This window comes from Poecile atricapillus, chromosome 1 (genome assembly GCF_030490865.1).
Source record: "Poecile atricapillus isolate bPoeAtr1 chromosome 1, bPoeAtr1.hap1, whole genome shotgun sequence".
NCBI lineage: Eukaryota > Metazoa > Chordata > Aves > Passeriformes > Paridae > Poecile > Poecile atricapillus.
This window is the reverse complement of record NC_081249.1, coordinates 6,923,862-6,939,533: the sequence shown is the minus strand read 5'-3', so window position 1 is coordinate 6,939,533 and position 15,672 is coordinate 6,923,862. Positions and strand designations below refer to the sequence as shown.

The 15,672-nt window shown below is 43.9% G+C and overlaps 1 protein-coding gene across 2 annotated transcripts in view; it reads right to left on the bottom strand.

Moving 5' to 3' along the window:
• Positions 1 to 9,861: 9,861 nt before the first annotated feature.
• LOC131575735 (amine oxidase [flavin-containing] B-like) overlaps positions 9,862 to 15,672 on the bottom strand; it is a 51,294-nt gene continuing 45,483 nt past the window's right edge. The window contains exons 14-16 of one of the 2 annotated variants that reach the window (XM_058831597.1): positions 14,539 to 14,601; positions 13,978 to 14,139; positions 9,862 to 11,381 (exon numbers count right to left, since the gene is read on the bottom strand). In XM_058831597.1, coding sequence (XP_058687580.1) covers positions 13,984 to 14,139; positions 14,539 to 14,601 — 219 coding nt within the window. In that variant the 3' untranslated portion in view covers positions 9,862 to 11,381; positions 13,978 to 13,983. The remainder of the gene's footprint in view (positions 11,382 to 13,977; positions 14,140 to 14,538; positions 14,602 to 15,672) is intronic. The other variant, XM_058831588.1, reaches the window with a different exon arrangement.

The following is a 15,672-nucleotide window of genomic DNA, read 5'->3' as shown; positions in this document are numbered from 1 at the left end:
CTATCCATCCATCCATCCATCCATCCATCCATCCATCCATCCATCCATCCATCCATCCATCCATCTATCCATCCATCCATCCATCATCCATCCATCCATCCATCCATCCATCCATCATCCATCCATCCATCCATCCATCCATCCATCTATCCATCCATCCATCCATCCATCCATCTATCCATCCATCCATCCATCCATCCATCCATCCATCCATCATCCATCCATCCATCATCCATCCATCCATCCATCCATCATCCATCATCCATCCATCCATCATCCATCATCCATCCATCCATCATCCATCCATCCATCCATCCATCCATCCATCCATCCATCCATCCATCCATCATCCATCCATCCATCCATCCATCATCCCTCCATCCGTCCATCCATCCATCATCCATCCATCATCCATCCATCCATCCATCCATCCATCCATCCATCCATCCATCATCCATCCATCCATCCATCCATCCATCCATCCATCCATCCATCCATCCATCCCATCCATCCAGCCCAGACTTGTGCTGCCACAGCACAGTGAAATTAATAAGTGAAGTTAAATTCCCCTGATTTGCAGCAGGTGCTGGCTGTTATTTTCCAAATGGCAGCAGCTTCCTGGCTCCCTGATCATTCACTGCCCCTCGTTTCACTGCTAATCTATAGCCCCTTCTTCCAATAAGGAGAAATTTGTTTGAGGTTCGAATTATTGCCTTGTAAATTACAGTAATTGGATGCATCTGCCTGTTCCGCTCTTATTATGTACATGAAACACTTAAAATAATCACTTTAGTGTTTTACTAAAGTCTGGAATGTATGTTTCACAATGTATCATCATTATGTGGTCTTTTTGCCATGAATTCTGAGCGTTGTACGTGTCCATGAACTCAACTGTTGTTCAGCATGGGTGAAATGTGCCTTTCAATAGTCCTGAAACTTTGATCTTCTTATAAACTTTTCTTCAGATTCTTTCTTGCTTGTTTTTTTGTGAGTTACATGAATTGCTGGTTGACTGGAGGGCTCCCTGCTCCGTGTGCTCTCCCCAGCTCCAGCTGTTGCTGAGCAGGGATTCCTGTGCACAAGGACTGCCCTGTTCCTCCTGAGGGAGGGAGCATGGGCTGCTGATGAGCCTTTTGTGGTGTGAAGCAGTTCTACACTGCCACATGCTCCCCCCAGGGGGACATTTCCACCACCTGAAAAATGCTGCCTGTACCTGTTAAAAAATAATTTATCCATAGGTTTATTTCAGAGGCATTCATTTTCAGCCTTACTATAGACTTGACATCAGAACTTCTGTGTGCACATGAAAAAGGGACCCCAAATCATCTGCAATGCACCCGTGAGCCAACGCTGTCCAGCTTCACTTTCCACCTTATCCACGCACGTTTCTGTTGAAATTAGTTTGGGGTTTGAAATTCCAGTGCAATTCAGCTGAACTCATCTCAAACTGTGAAAAAGGGCCAGGTACAACATTCCCCCCTTCCCAGGGAAGGGCACGTCTCACTGCTGTGGGATTGGCAGGCGGCAATTGAAATGAGAGAGATTGATTAAAATTGGCATTTCTGAAACTCCTGCAGCTCCCAGGCACCAGGCTGCTGCAGAGAAAGGGCAGCATTTGTCAGAGATTATAGACCAGTTCCCATCCTGCTTTAATGCCCTTTCTGACAATCAGACCAGTTTCCCTGTTTAAACATTAAACATTTCGCTTAAATATTAAACAGCCAAGCATCTTTCTTAAACCAATTTTGGAACAGAATGGGACCGAGTTTATCACCACTGACAACTCCCCAAGGGAGCTGCTGCTGGTATTAAAGCTGAGAGGATGAAGCACCAGGGAAACACCTCTTTCTCCTAGGGACCAAGCAGAGCCCTCACCCAGGCTGGGGAATGGGAAAGCCTTTGGACACCTTCCCTAACCAGGGATGCTCAGTGCTCCAGTTTTTGGAGGAAGAGCTTTGCACTCCCTTGGCAGAAATGGGAAATGTTCTGTCCTCTTTAAATATGGGGTGAGATGGGAGAGGCTGAGGTCCACACCAAGTCCTTCATCCCCAGGGAGGGAACTAAATTGCATGGACACCCTGGGAAATGGGAAAACCTTAGGTGAAAGGGCTGCTGGAAGCAAAACAAAGACCAGAGCAAGCACTAGCAGAAGGAGTAGCAGAGGGAGAAAAAAGCCCCTAATATTCCCCAGCAGCAGTGAAATGGGAAGCACCACTGAGCACATAGATCAGGCAGTCCAAAATAAGCAAGTGGGGATGATACATGTGAGAAGGTCTCTGTTTAATCAAGTTGCTGGATTTGCTTACAGAGAGCACAGCAGCTTTGCCCAAGCGCTGGGGATGGAAAAACACTCCTGTGAGACTCCCTCAGCTTTTCTGGCTCACTCCCCTTGGCTGCAGCTCCTGTCTGTAAAGGCTGACACAGTTGCTCCCCTCTGGGTGCCATCATCCACCCCATGGGGACAGGGACCCTGAAAGAGGATGGGCTGCTGGGTCAGCAGGAGCTGGATGGGCAGGAGGTGCAGAAGAGCCACTGGCTGGTTTTTTAGCACCATCAGCCTAGCAAGGCTTTCCTTCCCTCATTACCTGCCCAGCCCACAACCTCCTGGTTGGAAACTATGTGACAGGTCTGGGGAAGGGCCACCACCCCAAGGAAGCAGTGCCAGGTTGCAGGGGCTCCATGCTTTGGAGCAGGGAATGTGGATGTCCCCCAGGGCACACAGTGGCCCTCCAGTCATGCTCCTTGTGTGAGGCAAGGGGGAGGCCTGACAGACACACCCAGGTTGTTAAAAAGGTACATCCAGCCTCAAAATGCTGAGGGACAGGGTGCCCAGAGGACTCAGGCATGCCCCATTCCCGGAAGTGTTCAAGATTTCCTTGGATGTAACCCCAAGCAGCTTGTTTTTGTCATAGGGGAATTGGAACAACAGGATCTTTAAGGTTCCTTCCAACCCAAAGCATTTTGCTGCCTTCACTTGGTCTCTTTCCTAGTCCTTCACCAGCAGTATTACTCAATTCACATTTCATTCAGCCCCCAGGTTCATACTTGATCTCTTTTTCCAGGATCAAACATACCTCCCAACTACTGGCAAAATTAGTATAATATATTTGAACAAAAATACCGCGCAGGGTGATGTGCCAACACAGTCTGACACATCTCAACATCCAGGTTTCCCACCAGTTGGTTCCCATGTCCCACTGACCAGGACTCTGCCTGACAGCAAAGGCTTTCCTCAGCCAGAAACAATGCTGGGGTCAAGCTGGGAACTGGTTTTATGTTCTCTGCACAGAGTTCAGCTCCCAGCTCCGAACATAGAACAAACCAGACAGTCCTCTACTGTGGAAACATGGCTATAGTCAGTTCTCTTCCTTGTGGGCTGTCTCTCCCCTGCAATAGTTGCTTTTCACACACACACACACAGAAAAAGGAAATTTCATCTTGGTGAAAATCCAGGAGGGGAAATCAAATGCGCTCTTTGTGAGTGAACTGTAACTTTTTATTTTCCCACTCAGCTCCTGCACTTGCCAGCAAATGCCAACAAATGCTTCAGGCTCCAGCTGCAATTCCTGTTCTGCTCTTTGTTTGTAGCACTTGGCTTTCCAGGTTCCCTGTTCCTTGCTCTCTTTCTTTTGGTTTTTTTTCACTCATTTTACACAACAAAGACAGAATAACCCAGGACACACAGAAGGAGCAGGGGAAAAGTTTCCCAAGCGAGAGCCCTTCATGGCTGAGAGGAGAGGGAAGCTTTAGCAGTGGTGCTGGCACCTTGCTGGGTCAGAGAAGTCAGCAGTGCCTTCAAGCCAACAGCTCTTCTTCCAGAGTCCCAGTGATGTGGTTTTCCCTGGTCTATAATGAACAGATCAGACAGGGGCATGAATTTGCACTGCCTCTAACCTTATCAAGCACAAGAAAATATAAGACAGATGCCCTTTGCCATCTGTTTCTTCCCACAGTTCTTCTTTATGAAATGTAGAAGAACTGCCACTCACAGTACAAGAGGACAGCTGCCACTTAAGATGGGGTTGAAAATGGAGCAAAGGATGCAATTATTGTTTGTGTTGGCATTTGGACTTCCATGACCAGACCACACACTTAAAAACTCCTTGGATTATAGCCTGAGCCCCATATTTTCATCAAAACCTTGGTTAAATCCAGAGCACCTGGCTGAATTCCAAAAGGCAGAGGCTGGCATTTCAGGACTTCCGTCAGCAGCCACCAGCTGCAGACAGCTGAGCTGAAGCAAGGCCAGCTCAGCAGCATGGCACAGCAAGGCTCAAGCCTGAAATAAAGGCTGTCATCTTCTGGGCTACCTCATAGCAGCTTTTTATCACTTCATGAAAAAAAAAAAGTGTCAGGAACTTCACACTTTGGCTTGCAGAAAGGTCTCTGTGGGCATTTCTGCACTGGTGTTTACCCTTCCTGTCGAATTCTGGAAGAAAAGCACACTAAAGGAAAATGATGCAAGTCCCCAGCTTTAAGCATAAGTTCTCAGCCTTCTCCAAGCTCTGATGTGCCACACTGGAGGAAGCAGAGAAAGGCAGGCTCCATCCCTGCAGCCTCTGCCTCCTGGCTCTGGCCAGTCCCTGGCAGAAATCAGGGCAGTGAAATGGCTGAGGCACCATGCCCCTGCCAGCACTGCAAACCTTCCTCCAAAGGCAACTCGAGCTGTCCTGCCTGGCAGAATAAAGGAGCTGGAAGAACAGGGTGAGATCAGATCCCCTTCTCAAAAAAGGGAGTTTCTGTGGAGGCAATTTGCTTTGCAGAGATGGATAGAGGTGGTGGATCAAATATGAACGCTCTGAAAAATTCCTCTGGCCAAACTCCATCTCATAAAGAATTATTGGGAAATAATACAGCTTCTAATTAAGTTAAATATTCTTGTTCCACTTTGGACTGAATTGGCAAGTGGAGGCTGGAGTAATGTCTTCCCTTGATTTTGATTAAGTACAAGCATGCATTTCAATTGTTTAAGATAATGACTGCACAGCCTAATGGGACACCTCCCTGCCTCAGACCTGGAATAGAAATTTCCACATCTGAAATTATAATGTAATTTCTGCTAAATGCAACACTGCTGTGCAAAGTGTTTTCTTACAGCTTGGAGCATATGCAAATTTGGCACAGCCTGAGGGCTGACAAGGATGCCTCAGTGCATTATTGATATGTTTCCTTTTCCCTGCTCCTTCCCAGCCAAGCACCAGAGCATATTCAAGTTAAATCCCAGCAGGGAGAGGGGCAAACAGAGCCACTCGACAAACCAAATCATCCAAAGGCTGGTGTTTCTGCTGGGTACCACCTCCTCAAGTGCTTCTTGGAGTCTCTGCTGCTGCAGGGAAATGGCACTCAGAGACACTCCCCCTCTCAAAGGTACTACTAAAATTCAATGACACCGTGTCCTTGAGCAGACGAGGCTGGTCTGTGTTTGCTCAGCCCCTTTCTGCTGTAGGTCAGATGAATGGATCACTTAGAGTTGGATGGGGCTTTTTCTCCCCCAGAAAGCTGGAGGGATGGTGGGAAGAAGTCTGCAGAGCCTGTAGATGTCAAGAGTAAATGGAGCTGGATGCATATGGATTATTTTGTTAGGGTCATTCTGCTAAGAAAGGATTAGAAACATTGCTATCAGAAAATTCACTGTGCACACAGCAAAACCAGCCCTGGAAAAAAGCTAATACCCTTTGCTTCTAAATTAGAAATGGCATCTCACCTTCTGTAAAAACACACAGAGACCAGCTTGGACTCAAAACAACTTGGTTTGCCTCTTTCAGCAGTGCCAGGAAGAGTGGAAAACTGGGATGAGCCAGCATGGCACTGGGTACAGTCCCAGTGGATGAAGCAGTGAGTGTTTCACAGGTATCTGGACAACAGGAAAGACATGGACCTGCTGGAGTGGGTGCAGGGGAGGGTCACTGAGGTGATCACAGGGCTGCAGCACCTCCCCTGTAAGAGCAGGCTGAGAGATTTGGGGCTGTTCAGTCTGGGGAAGAGAAGGCTCTGGGGAGACCTCAGAGAACCTTGCAGTACCTGAAAGACCTGGAAAGGGACCTTTTAGCAGGGCTGCTTGTGATAGAACAAAGGGGTTAAAACTAAAATAAGATAGATTTAGACTAGATATAAGGTGAAACAATGGAACTGGTTGCCCAGAGAAGTTGTAAATTACCTGTTCCTGGAAATGTTCAAGGCCAGGCTGGATGGGGCTCTGAGCACCCTGGTCTAGTTGAAGATGTCCCTGCCCATGGCAGGGGGTTTGGACTAGACAACCTAGTAAAATCCCCTTTCTACACCCCCTCCAACCCAAAATATTCTGTGATTATTTTTTAAATTATTTTTTGAGCTTTTCCTAGCCTAGCTTCAGAACAGCTTATTACTGCTGACTGTACAAGTCATGCACACTAAAATCAGCTTATAAAGTCTCTTACTCAGGTGTACTTTTTTTACAGCTTATCTTGGCATTAAGCTGCTAACTGAAGGCTTTTCTAGAAAACTCTGCTAATATTATGACTAGAAAATCATGGTTCTCTTTCCAATGACAAACAAATCAATCTCTAACCTGCCTGGGTAAGGGACATCTGTGTATTAACACATTAAATGTGTGCAGCTACCTATTAACATGCAACATTAACTTGCAACGTGTTAGATTCATAGAGCCCACATCATCCCTGGTGCATTTCTTCACCCCAAGAAGTACCTAATTGCCATCAGCAGTTGCTGGGAGGTAGAAGCTGCCTGGTTTGGTACCCAAAGATCATCTGTGCCACAGGGCAGGCTGGTTTAGGACATCTTTCCCTTGGGCCTCTGGAAGAGCTGCCTCCTATTGGGACAGCAGCTGGAGGCTGAACAAGGTGCTCTAGAATGTCTGAGAGGCACAAGGCAACTGAGTTTTGGCTCATGAATGGCCTTCCAGGTGGGTAAATATGTGCTCTTTGCAGAAAAAGTGTGATGCAAGAAAATTCCATCCAATAACTGAATTTCAAAATCCCACCCATCCCACTTTTACAACCACACCACAGTGCAGAACCAACCTGAGAAAAAAGTGTCTTTTTTCTAGCAGATACCAAATTGAACTTTGGTCCCACCATCCGAGGCAAATATTTCCTATCATTCTTGGATGCTTTTTTTTTTATTTTTTTCAGGCAATTCCACAGGCTCAGGGAGAATTTATCCTGTCTTAACCCAGAAAGCAAAACTCACCAGTCCCTCCAACATCTTGGGATTTACCCCAGATGAGCAATTGGTATAATTACACAAGACAAGAAGAAAAAATTATCCTCACCTCTTGTAGTAGCACGGAATTATGCATGATGTAGCCAAATAATTTGCACACACATCCTATCCTCTTCTAAACAATGAGTAGGATTTCTAATTGGTTTCTTGGGAAATCATATTTGTATCTTTTATAGATGTTAAACAAAATGGATTTCTTCTGTATTAATCTGTCCACATTAATTTTCTCTACACTGGACTGATGGAAATAATGAAGTATCTCTTGGCTGAGTCTCTCTGAAATGCACAGTGAAAGCTTTTTAAATAACTAAATTAATAATAATACCATTTCAGTTATGTCCTCTGGGATGCTCCAGGATATGTCTGAACAAAGAGTTAAAGAGGTAGGTCAAATCTGACTCCACTTTCCACCCCTAACCTCTGTGAATCACATATTTAACTATGTAAGAATTATCATTAAAATCTACATCCATCATACAACCTGCACTCACATCATTAAAGCCAACCAAACAAAGCAAGACAGAAATTCCCCACACAAAAATCAAAACAACATCATCACAACACAGAACAAAAATTGGCAATTCACACAAAATCCATCCCTTGTGCCTTCACCGCAATTACAGCAGAAATTCATCATGAACATTCAACACTCTAACATTGTTCAGTCCATGTTTTGCTCAAACTTTCCTAACTACCATCCTTATCTCAAAATCATCATGACCCCAGGTTTCAAGACCAAAAATACTGTGATGGGTTGACCCTGGCTGGATGCCAGACACCCACCAAAGTCACTCTGTCACTCCCCTCCTCAGGTGGACAGGGGAGAGAAAATATAACAAATGGTTCATGAGTCAAGATAAGGACAGGGAAGGATCACTCATCAAATACTGTCATGGGCAAAACAGGCTGAACTTGGGGATATTAATTGAATTTATTACTAACAAAATCAGAGCAGGACAATGAGAAGTAAAAATAAATTGTAAAAATAACTTCCTCCCACCCTTTCCTCTTTCCCAGCTCTCCCTCCTCCCCCCCAGTGGCACAGGGAGATGGGCAATGGGGGTTATGGTCAGTTCATCACACCTTGCTCCTGCCACTGCCCAGGGAGAGGAGTCCTTCCCTGCTCCAGTGGGGGATCCCTCCCATGGGAAACTGTTTCCATGAACTTCTCCAGCATGAGTCCATCCCACAGGAAACAGTTCCCCACAGATTGCATCACTGTGGGTCACTCTTCCACAGGCTCAGTCCCTCAGGCACAGCCTGCTCCAGCCTGGGTCCCCCACAGGGTCACAAGTGCTGCCAGGAAAGCTGCTCCAGGGTGGGCTCCTCTCTGCACAGCTCTGCAGCTCCCAGCCAGGACCCTGCTCCAGCACAGGCCTCCCATGGGTTCACAGCCTCCTCTCAGCATCCCCCTGCTCCATTTTGGGGCTCCTCCACGGGCTGCAGGTGGATCTCTGCATCCCTGTGCCCTCCAGGGGCTGCAGGGCACAGCTGCCTCACCCCGGTCTCACCAGGGGCTGCAGGGGAATCTCAGCTCCAGCCCCTGGAGCAGCTCCTGCCACTCCCTCTGCTCTGGCCTTGGTGTCTGCAGGGCTGCTCCTCTCATGTTCTCACCCTGCTCCTCTCTGCCTGCAATTACATCTGCACTGGAACTTGTTTTCCTTCTTGAATTTGTTATCCCAGAGGTGTTACTGCCTTTTCTGACTGGCCCAGCCCTGGCCAGCAGCGGCTCCGTCCTGGAGCCATCAGGGATTGGCTCTGCTGGACATGGGGGAGGCTTCCAGCACCTTCTCACAGAAACCACCCCTGTAGCCCCCCTGCTTCCAAAACCAGGTCATGCAAACCCAACACAGAAGCAATGTTTTAGTCACAACCACTTGCTGGCTGCTTTGAGGGCTGTGAAGTGCATTGCTGCCTCTGACACGTTTCTTAGGGGACAGATGCTTTAGAGAGTGTGTGAAGGATTAGTTGAGGCTCTTTGCTCTCATTGTGTTTGTGCTCCTTTATAACTTGTAATGCTGAAAGTTAAGCCTATACAAAGAGCACTGCATGCTTGATGTTTCTCACATGGATGGTTACACTTTCTCCAGTATTCATGGCCAGCAGTATTGTGCAACTCAGATCCCTTCCCAGGAGCAAATCTGTTCTTCAGCTCCATTATCTCTCTAGTACTGACACTGAGCTAGTGGGTGGAATTAAGTGATCTTGGTCTCCCTTTTCTTCTAAGGTTTTTATGTTTACATCAGCAAACATCAATACCCAGTATTTAATACAAGGTCTGTTTCTTCTTATGTTCAGTTTGAGCCACCTGCCCTACAGTAATAAAAAACTAATTCTTAAGTGTAAGAGAATCAGTCATTATACTACTACCAATGTGGTTTGATTTTTTTTTTTATATAATTGTGTATTTAAGAGGTTGAGTGGGAATTTTTGCACTGTTTTGGGGGGATTGCTTGGGTGGTTTTGTATTTTTTTTTTTCTGTTATACTCTCCTTTTCTTTACAGAGCTTTCTTTACTAAGAAAAACTGAAGTTACCTCACAGGTTTCAGTATGAAATGCAAAATGCTGTGTCAGTAAGTAATACCACTACAACCAAGTCAAAAAGGCTTCTACAAAAGAAAAGTCTCGAACAACACATGTGACATGACAATATTTATTGATTCTAATTAAGATTAAAAAAATTTCACAGCGGTCAGATAAAAATATCTGCAGAGCCTATTGAAAAGGGAGCAGAAGAAGGAAACCAAGGGAGACAGTCACCACAGAGGCACTTTAGAAAATGCTACGGTTATAAAAGGCACAAATTCATCACACACACAGCATATATATATTCCTGCAAAGTGAAATCACTCTTATTTAAATTTTTTTCCAAAACACAGAGGCAGGCACCACGGAGCACTGACCTGCACATGACCACAGCAGACACGCTATAAGCGGCAGTCTATGACTACGCCTAAACAAATTCACCGGAGAGACACTTGGAAAGCCAGGCTGTTTTTCAATCTGTTCTTCAACAGAAGGAAGATCACCTTGATCTTGAGGTGGTGGAGACAGGAGAGGGACTGTTAGATCATCTGAACACAGGTCAGGTTTATTTGTGAACGTTTGTCACCTGTCATTTGAGGGGGTTTGCTTCTTACCCAAGAGCAGTGGCAGATCTGTTATTTAATCTTGACTCCCTAATACTTCTGGAGGTCACCCAAAAATATTACTTTTTCATGTCTCAAAAAAGGTGAAAAAAAAATCTTAAAATTTCTGCACATCTGTAAAGCCTACTTCAGTGAAACAACAGTCCCACTGTGGAAGCAGAAAGATTTCTTTAAGCCTCATAGTTTCTTGTTCAGGCCATGGGTTCCACTGATGAAAAGTGCTCAGAGAGGTACTTAATTACCTGATTAATGTCTTCTTATTGAGAGCAGATGTGCTATTTGGAATCAGATTTTGTGATTTGGAATCAAGATCTGCACTGGGGGAAAAAAATGCACAAATTAAATGGAAGACAAGGGGGCTGCCTCAGATTGCTTACATCCTTGTTATTGTTGAGTAGTTTATACAATTAGATTTCAAGTACTTTGGGGTTAACACAGATTTCTATGCCATGACCTGTCATTCCTTGCAAAGTACAGTGGCTATCAGAAGAGTGTACAAGAAAGTAAATTTCTTTTTTTTTTTTTTGTAAACTCTTAAGAGCATTACAAAATATGGATGGTAACAGTTCAGTTTGTAAGAGACAAATACAATTATTTCCATGGTTGCTCCTACAGTATATTTTACAAAGCTGGTAAACTCTTGGAACTTTCATGATACCAGTTGTTTCATCAAATGGGTTAATAAATGAAGAATACAGCACAACTGGTTATCCATTAAAACAGACTTCATTCCTCTCTTCAAAGGGTTGGCATGGATTTTAATTTCAAAAATGTAAGCCAGTGCTAACAGTTCCCTCTACCCATAGGGAAGCAGCTTGATTCTCTGCCTCAATTCCCTCATCACACTGGCATCCATGTACACAAGGTGCTGTGTATTCCTTTTGTGTGGAAAATGTTGAGAAAACAGTGGCAAATCCTTTCTTTAATCCCATAGTGGTGGCAAGGTCCTCAGCACAATCGCAGCAAGACACGGCTGTAAAGACAGAGAGCTTTCCTAAAGCTTTGGCAGTCTGCAAGGAAGAACACAGAGACTTTAGAGTGTTAATACAAATGTCACAATTCAGACCTCCCACCTCCAACCAGATTTGATTAGAAATCTCAGGGAATCCAAAGTTATTTGGAGATTCCTTGCCTCTCCTACTGTGGCAGAATAAGATGAGAAATGCTCTGTGGGATTGCTTTATCAGTTTTTCCATTTCTCTTTTGCTTTGAAACTAAGAATAAGAAAGGTAAGTATAGAAACTTTTTCAGTTGTTTTTTTTTTTTTTTTTTTAATTGGCCAATCTCATGAAAAGCTTAGGTTATGATTCAGTTCAGTTCTAACTATCTAATTTCTGGTTTTGATTGGAATTTCTCCCCCTGTGGCACACAACATGATTTTGTTAAACTGGGAAAAATTTCTACCAGATTCAGGAGCAAAGAAGAGAGAAATGCATTTTGAATGTTAACAAAACTGATTTATCCTCATTAGTTTTATGAATTTGCTCCCCTTTAGAGAATGTGGAGTATTTCTAGGGCAGAAGCAGGACCTGAATTCCAAGCAGTTTTGGCAGAAAAATCATCTGCAAATGCAACAACTCTTTATATGTAATGTATGCATTCACTATGTAGCACTTAAAAATATTGGGGCCAAGAATTTAAAAATGCCTTCCCGAATTTAGGTTCCTGTGTTTATTTCTGGCCTGAGAATTGTGTGAGTTGCAAAAGCTCTGAACTTCCCATTCAGTTTTCAGTTCCTAATTCATCTAGTAAATAAATCACAGGGAGAGAAAGCCACGCAGAAGCTCTCTGCAGTAGGCAAATGTCCCAGCAAATTAGAGCTCGATGTGATACAACGAGAGAGGCCATATGTACACTGCTGCACTCTTCTTCTGCCTTAAAGATCTTTATGCCTGAAAAGTTCCCCCATGCATTTTAAAAGGCTGTTATGAGGCTATTCATTTGTGATAAAATCCAAGCTGCTGCTACAAGATGATGTTTAACCGGCACATCAAGTTAAAAAGAACAAAACCTAAGGGCCAGAAAGCGAGGTGCTGCTCACAAATATTATAGCTTTCCAAGCAGTTCAGTAAATTTCCATGGGACTACTTGGAGAACAAAGTACTGCTCTACACAAGCAAGATCAGCTGCTAGCCCAAAGAGTCTGCCTGAGACTGGTGATACAGCTCCTCCACCGTCTGCTCACACCAGTTGCTGAATTTATTATTATACTTCCCTCCACGGCTCTTCACTGCAATTCAATATTTTTTACATATAAATTGCTACTCCTTGAAGGGAGAAGTGCAGCAAACAGGCTTTGAAAAATTCCAGACATCTCCAACTTCATGTGCACCAGATCTTGTTCTCAGCCATACCTGTGTCTTCCTGTTTCATTTTGTGCACAGGTAACACATCAGAAATATCTAGAACAAGGTACCAACACGCTGACAAGCAGGCCCTGAGGTTTTGGAAGGTGGAATTTTTTTTATTTTTCCCCCCAGCCCTGCATACTGCCTTCTTTACATCTTCCCTTTTTTTTCCTTCCATTGTCTGAACAGTACCAAGCTATGGAGAGCAGAAGCACTTGCATGTGACTCTGGAATCCACAGTTCTCTTTGATCTCACTACATTAGATCCCTGATTATTTATCAAAAGTGCATCGCCAGTGCAAGCAGCAGGCAGAAGTGGAAGTGCTAATCCCATCAATATGCTTGTTAGGAAAGACCAAAACTCTGAGTCAGCAAATCTGTTCAGCATGAAGGAAGAGTCTGGGGGCAGATAAGTTAGTGTTTTGTTTTGTTTGTTTTTGTTTCATTTAGTTTGTTTAATGTTAACACTACATTTTCAAGCCCATTGTGCCCTAGCAGGCAAGAGACAGCCTCAAGGTGCTCGCAGGGACAGACCCCACTGGACAGGAGCTCTGCTGTGCCAGGCAGCTGTGAACACATCTGGGGAGCCTGAAATTCACCCACATTGCCAAACACTGTCTTTTAGCTCACTGTAGGACATATATGGCACTGGAAATGCCAGCATCCTGTGGTTGCCCTTGCACGGTTCAGATGGATAAATTTAGCCTGGCTTGTCCCTTATGTGCTCCCTGGGCTCTGGACATCTGGGTAAGAAATAAAAACACTAAGAGCTTCTTACCAGTAATTTGCATGAACTATCTGGTTATTCTGTAAGCTATGGATTTCTTTTCTCAGCCTACCACAGAGGAAGGCAGAAATCCTTTGTTTACAACTAGAGATTTTGTTGTACAGTACAGTACAAACAGGGCCTGTGGAGATGTGGAGTTCAGGGTCTGGTTCTGATGTAAAACAACCAGAAATCTCATCAGAATAGGTTTTAGGGAGGTATTTCTTTCACTTCTGTTCTGAGATCTGGAACAAGACCTCAAGGTGATAATGCTTGGTACCCTGGAAATTCAACAACCAAAAAGGTATTGCTAGAAGTAGGCCTGGACTCTAGGGGTTCTTTTTCCCTTTACTATATCCCTTCCCTCCAGCCTATTTTCTCTACTGTTTTCACCTCTTCCTCACATTCTGGAGACAGAAAATACATGACAAAATAAAACCTCTGAAAAAAAATAAAAGAAAATCCCTCAATCGTGAGGCTTTGAGTCGGCACCTTTTTTCAGTTTCGAACCAGAAGTCCCTTTTTGTAGGCAAATAAGCCAGCTGCAGCCACAGAGGTGAAGAAAGAGGAAAATCCAATCAGCTTTAGCAGTCCTGGCACAGATGGCAAGTTCCTCTCCCAGAAGGTTGTAGTGATGGGCAGAGGTGGCACGTCCTGTGGGGAGAGCATCCATTACCCACATAAGATCTCCACTGTGAGAGGACGGATATAAATGGAGAGATTCTTGCAGCAGGAGCAGAACTGGGCTGTTATATCTTATCAAGAAGAAGCATATCCAGATTTTCTGCTCAGTTAAAGGGAAGAACAAACACATGGAAAGGATTCATAGCCCAGTTAAGAAGTGCAGATCTTTCTAATCCTGCCTTACAGATTTGTCAGGTGGGTTTCTAAACTCTTCCTTTTTCAGGGAAGGGTGATTTTGGTGAATAAGGAGAATTTTATTGTGGCTTTGATTTAGTGAACTTATATAAAAATAGACAAAAAACAAAACTATCTCATCATCAAAACAGCAGAAAAAAAAACCAAATCCATTTTATCTTCATAAATACTTACAACTGATTCCGGTTCTGGCTTCCAAATTTCACTGTCTGGGATTTTTCTCATAGCAAACAGTATCTGAAAATAAATGACATTCTCAATAAGTACAACTGATTCTTCAAGACAGAAAAAAACCAACCTGGCTTCAACTGTTGTTTAAAAATGGCATAATGATTGAGCACATAAATCACATTCAAATCACATGTATTCAAATTTTAGAAGAAAACTCAACCGTTTAAAACTTATTTCTGGGGAGGGCTGATATTTAATAAGACCTTCCTCCTAGTGGAACATAGAAACAGTAACAGAAAAATCTCTTCATGCTCAGTTAGTCCATGCAAGATACTGGAATTTGGCCAGTCCCAGGGGAACAGGATAATGTGGTTATGACTAAGAGTTAAGCAGACACTCATGGCAAAGTGAGGCATGAAGACACCAGCTACAAGGAACAGCTTGTTTTTCAAATTTTATCATGATGTAGGAAGAGGAAGAGCACCCTGGGAGGGATGATAGACCACTACTCTCAGACAGAGAAAAGCAAAAAACCAGAACAAAAACCTTCACAATGGGAAAATTACCAAAGTATCAAAGATAGCAGAGATGACTAGCAAAGACTATTTGAAATTGTATTCAGGGAAGACAGCAAGATTAGCTGCTTCTACAGTGAAGTAGAATGGAGATGGTGATAATAATGTTTTTTCTATTCCAGGCACTTGTAGATTTAACATCTTTTACGAGGAGCTTTTAGTGTAGACAAGATTCATGGACCCTGTCAACTCTTCAATGAAGGAGAGTGAGAAGCACCGAATTTTCAACATGTTTTCTTTCATAAGTAAACGAGGAAAGGAAAACATCAAATTTTTTACCAACCAAGTGCACTTATCTACTCCTCTGCTGAGGCCTATGGAGGCTCTGCTGTAATGTCCTTACATTAGAGAAGTCATGAGGCCTCTGGAGCTTTTCACGAGCACCTTAGGTATAACTTTCTCAAATGGGATCATTTATGAACAGTTGATCTCTGTCTCTTGGGGCAGGGGTATGGGCTAGATGAACTCTCCACATTCCTCCCAGGATAATTTGTGTTCCTTGAATAGTTTTTAACCACAAGGTTCCCTTCACCTCATAAAACAAAGATCAAATTTCTTTTGC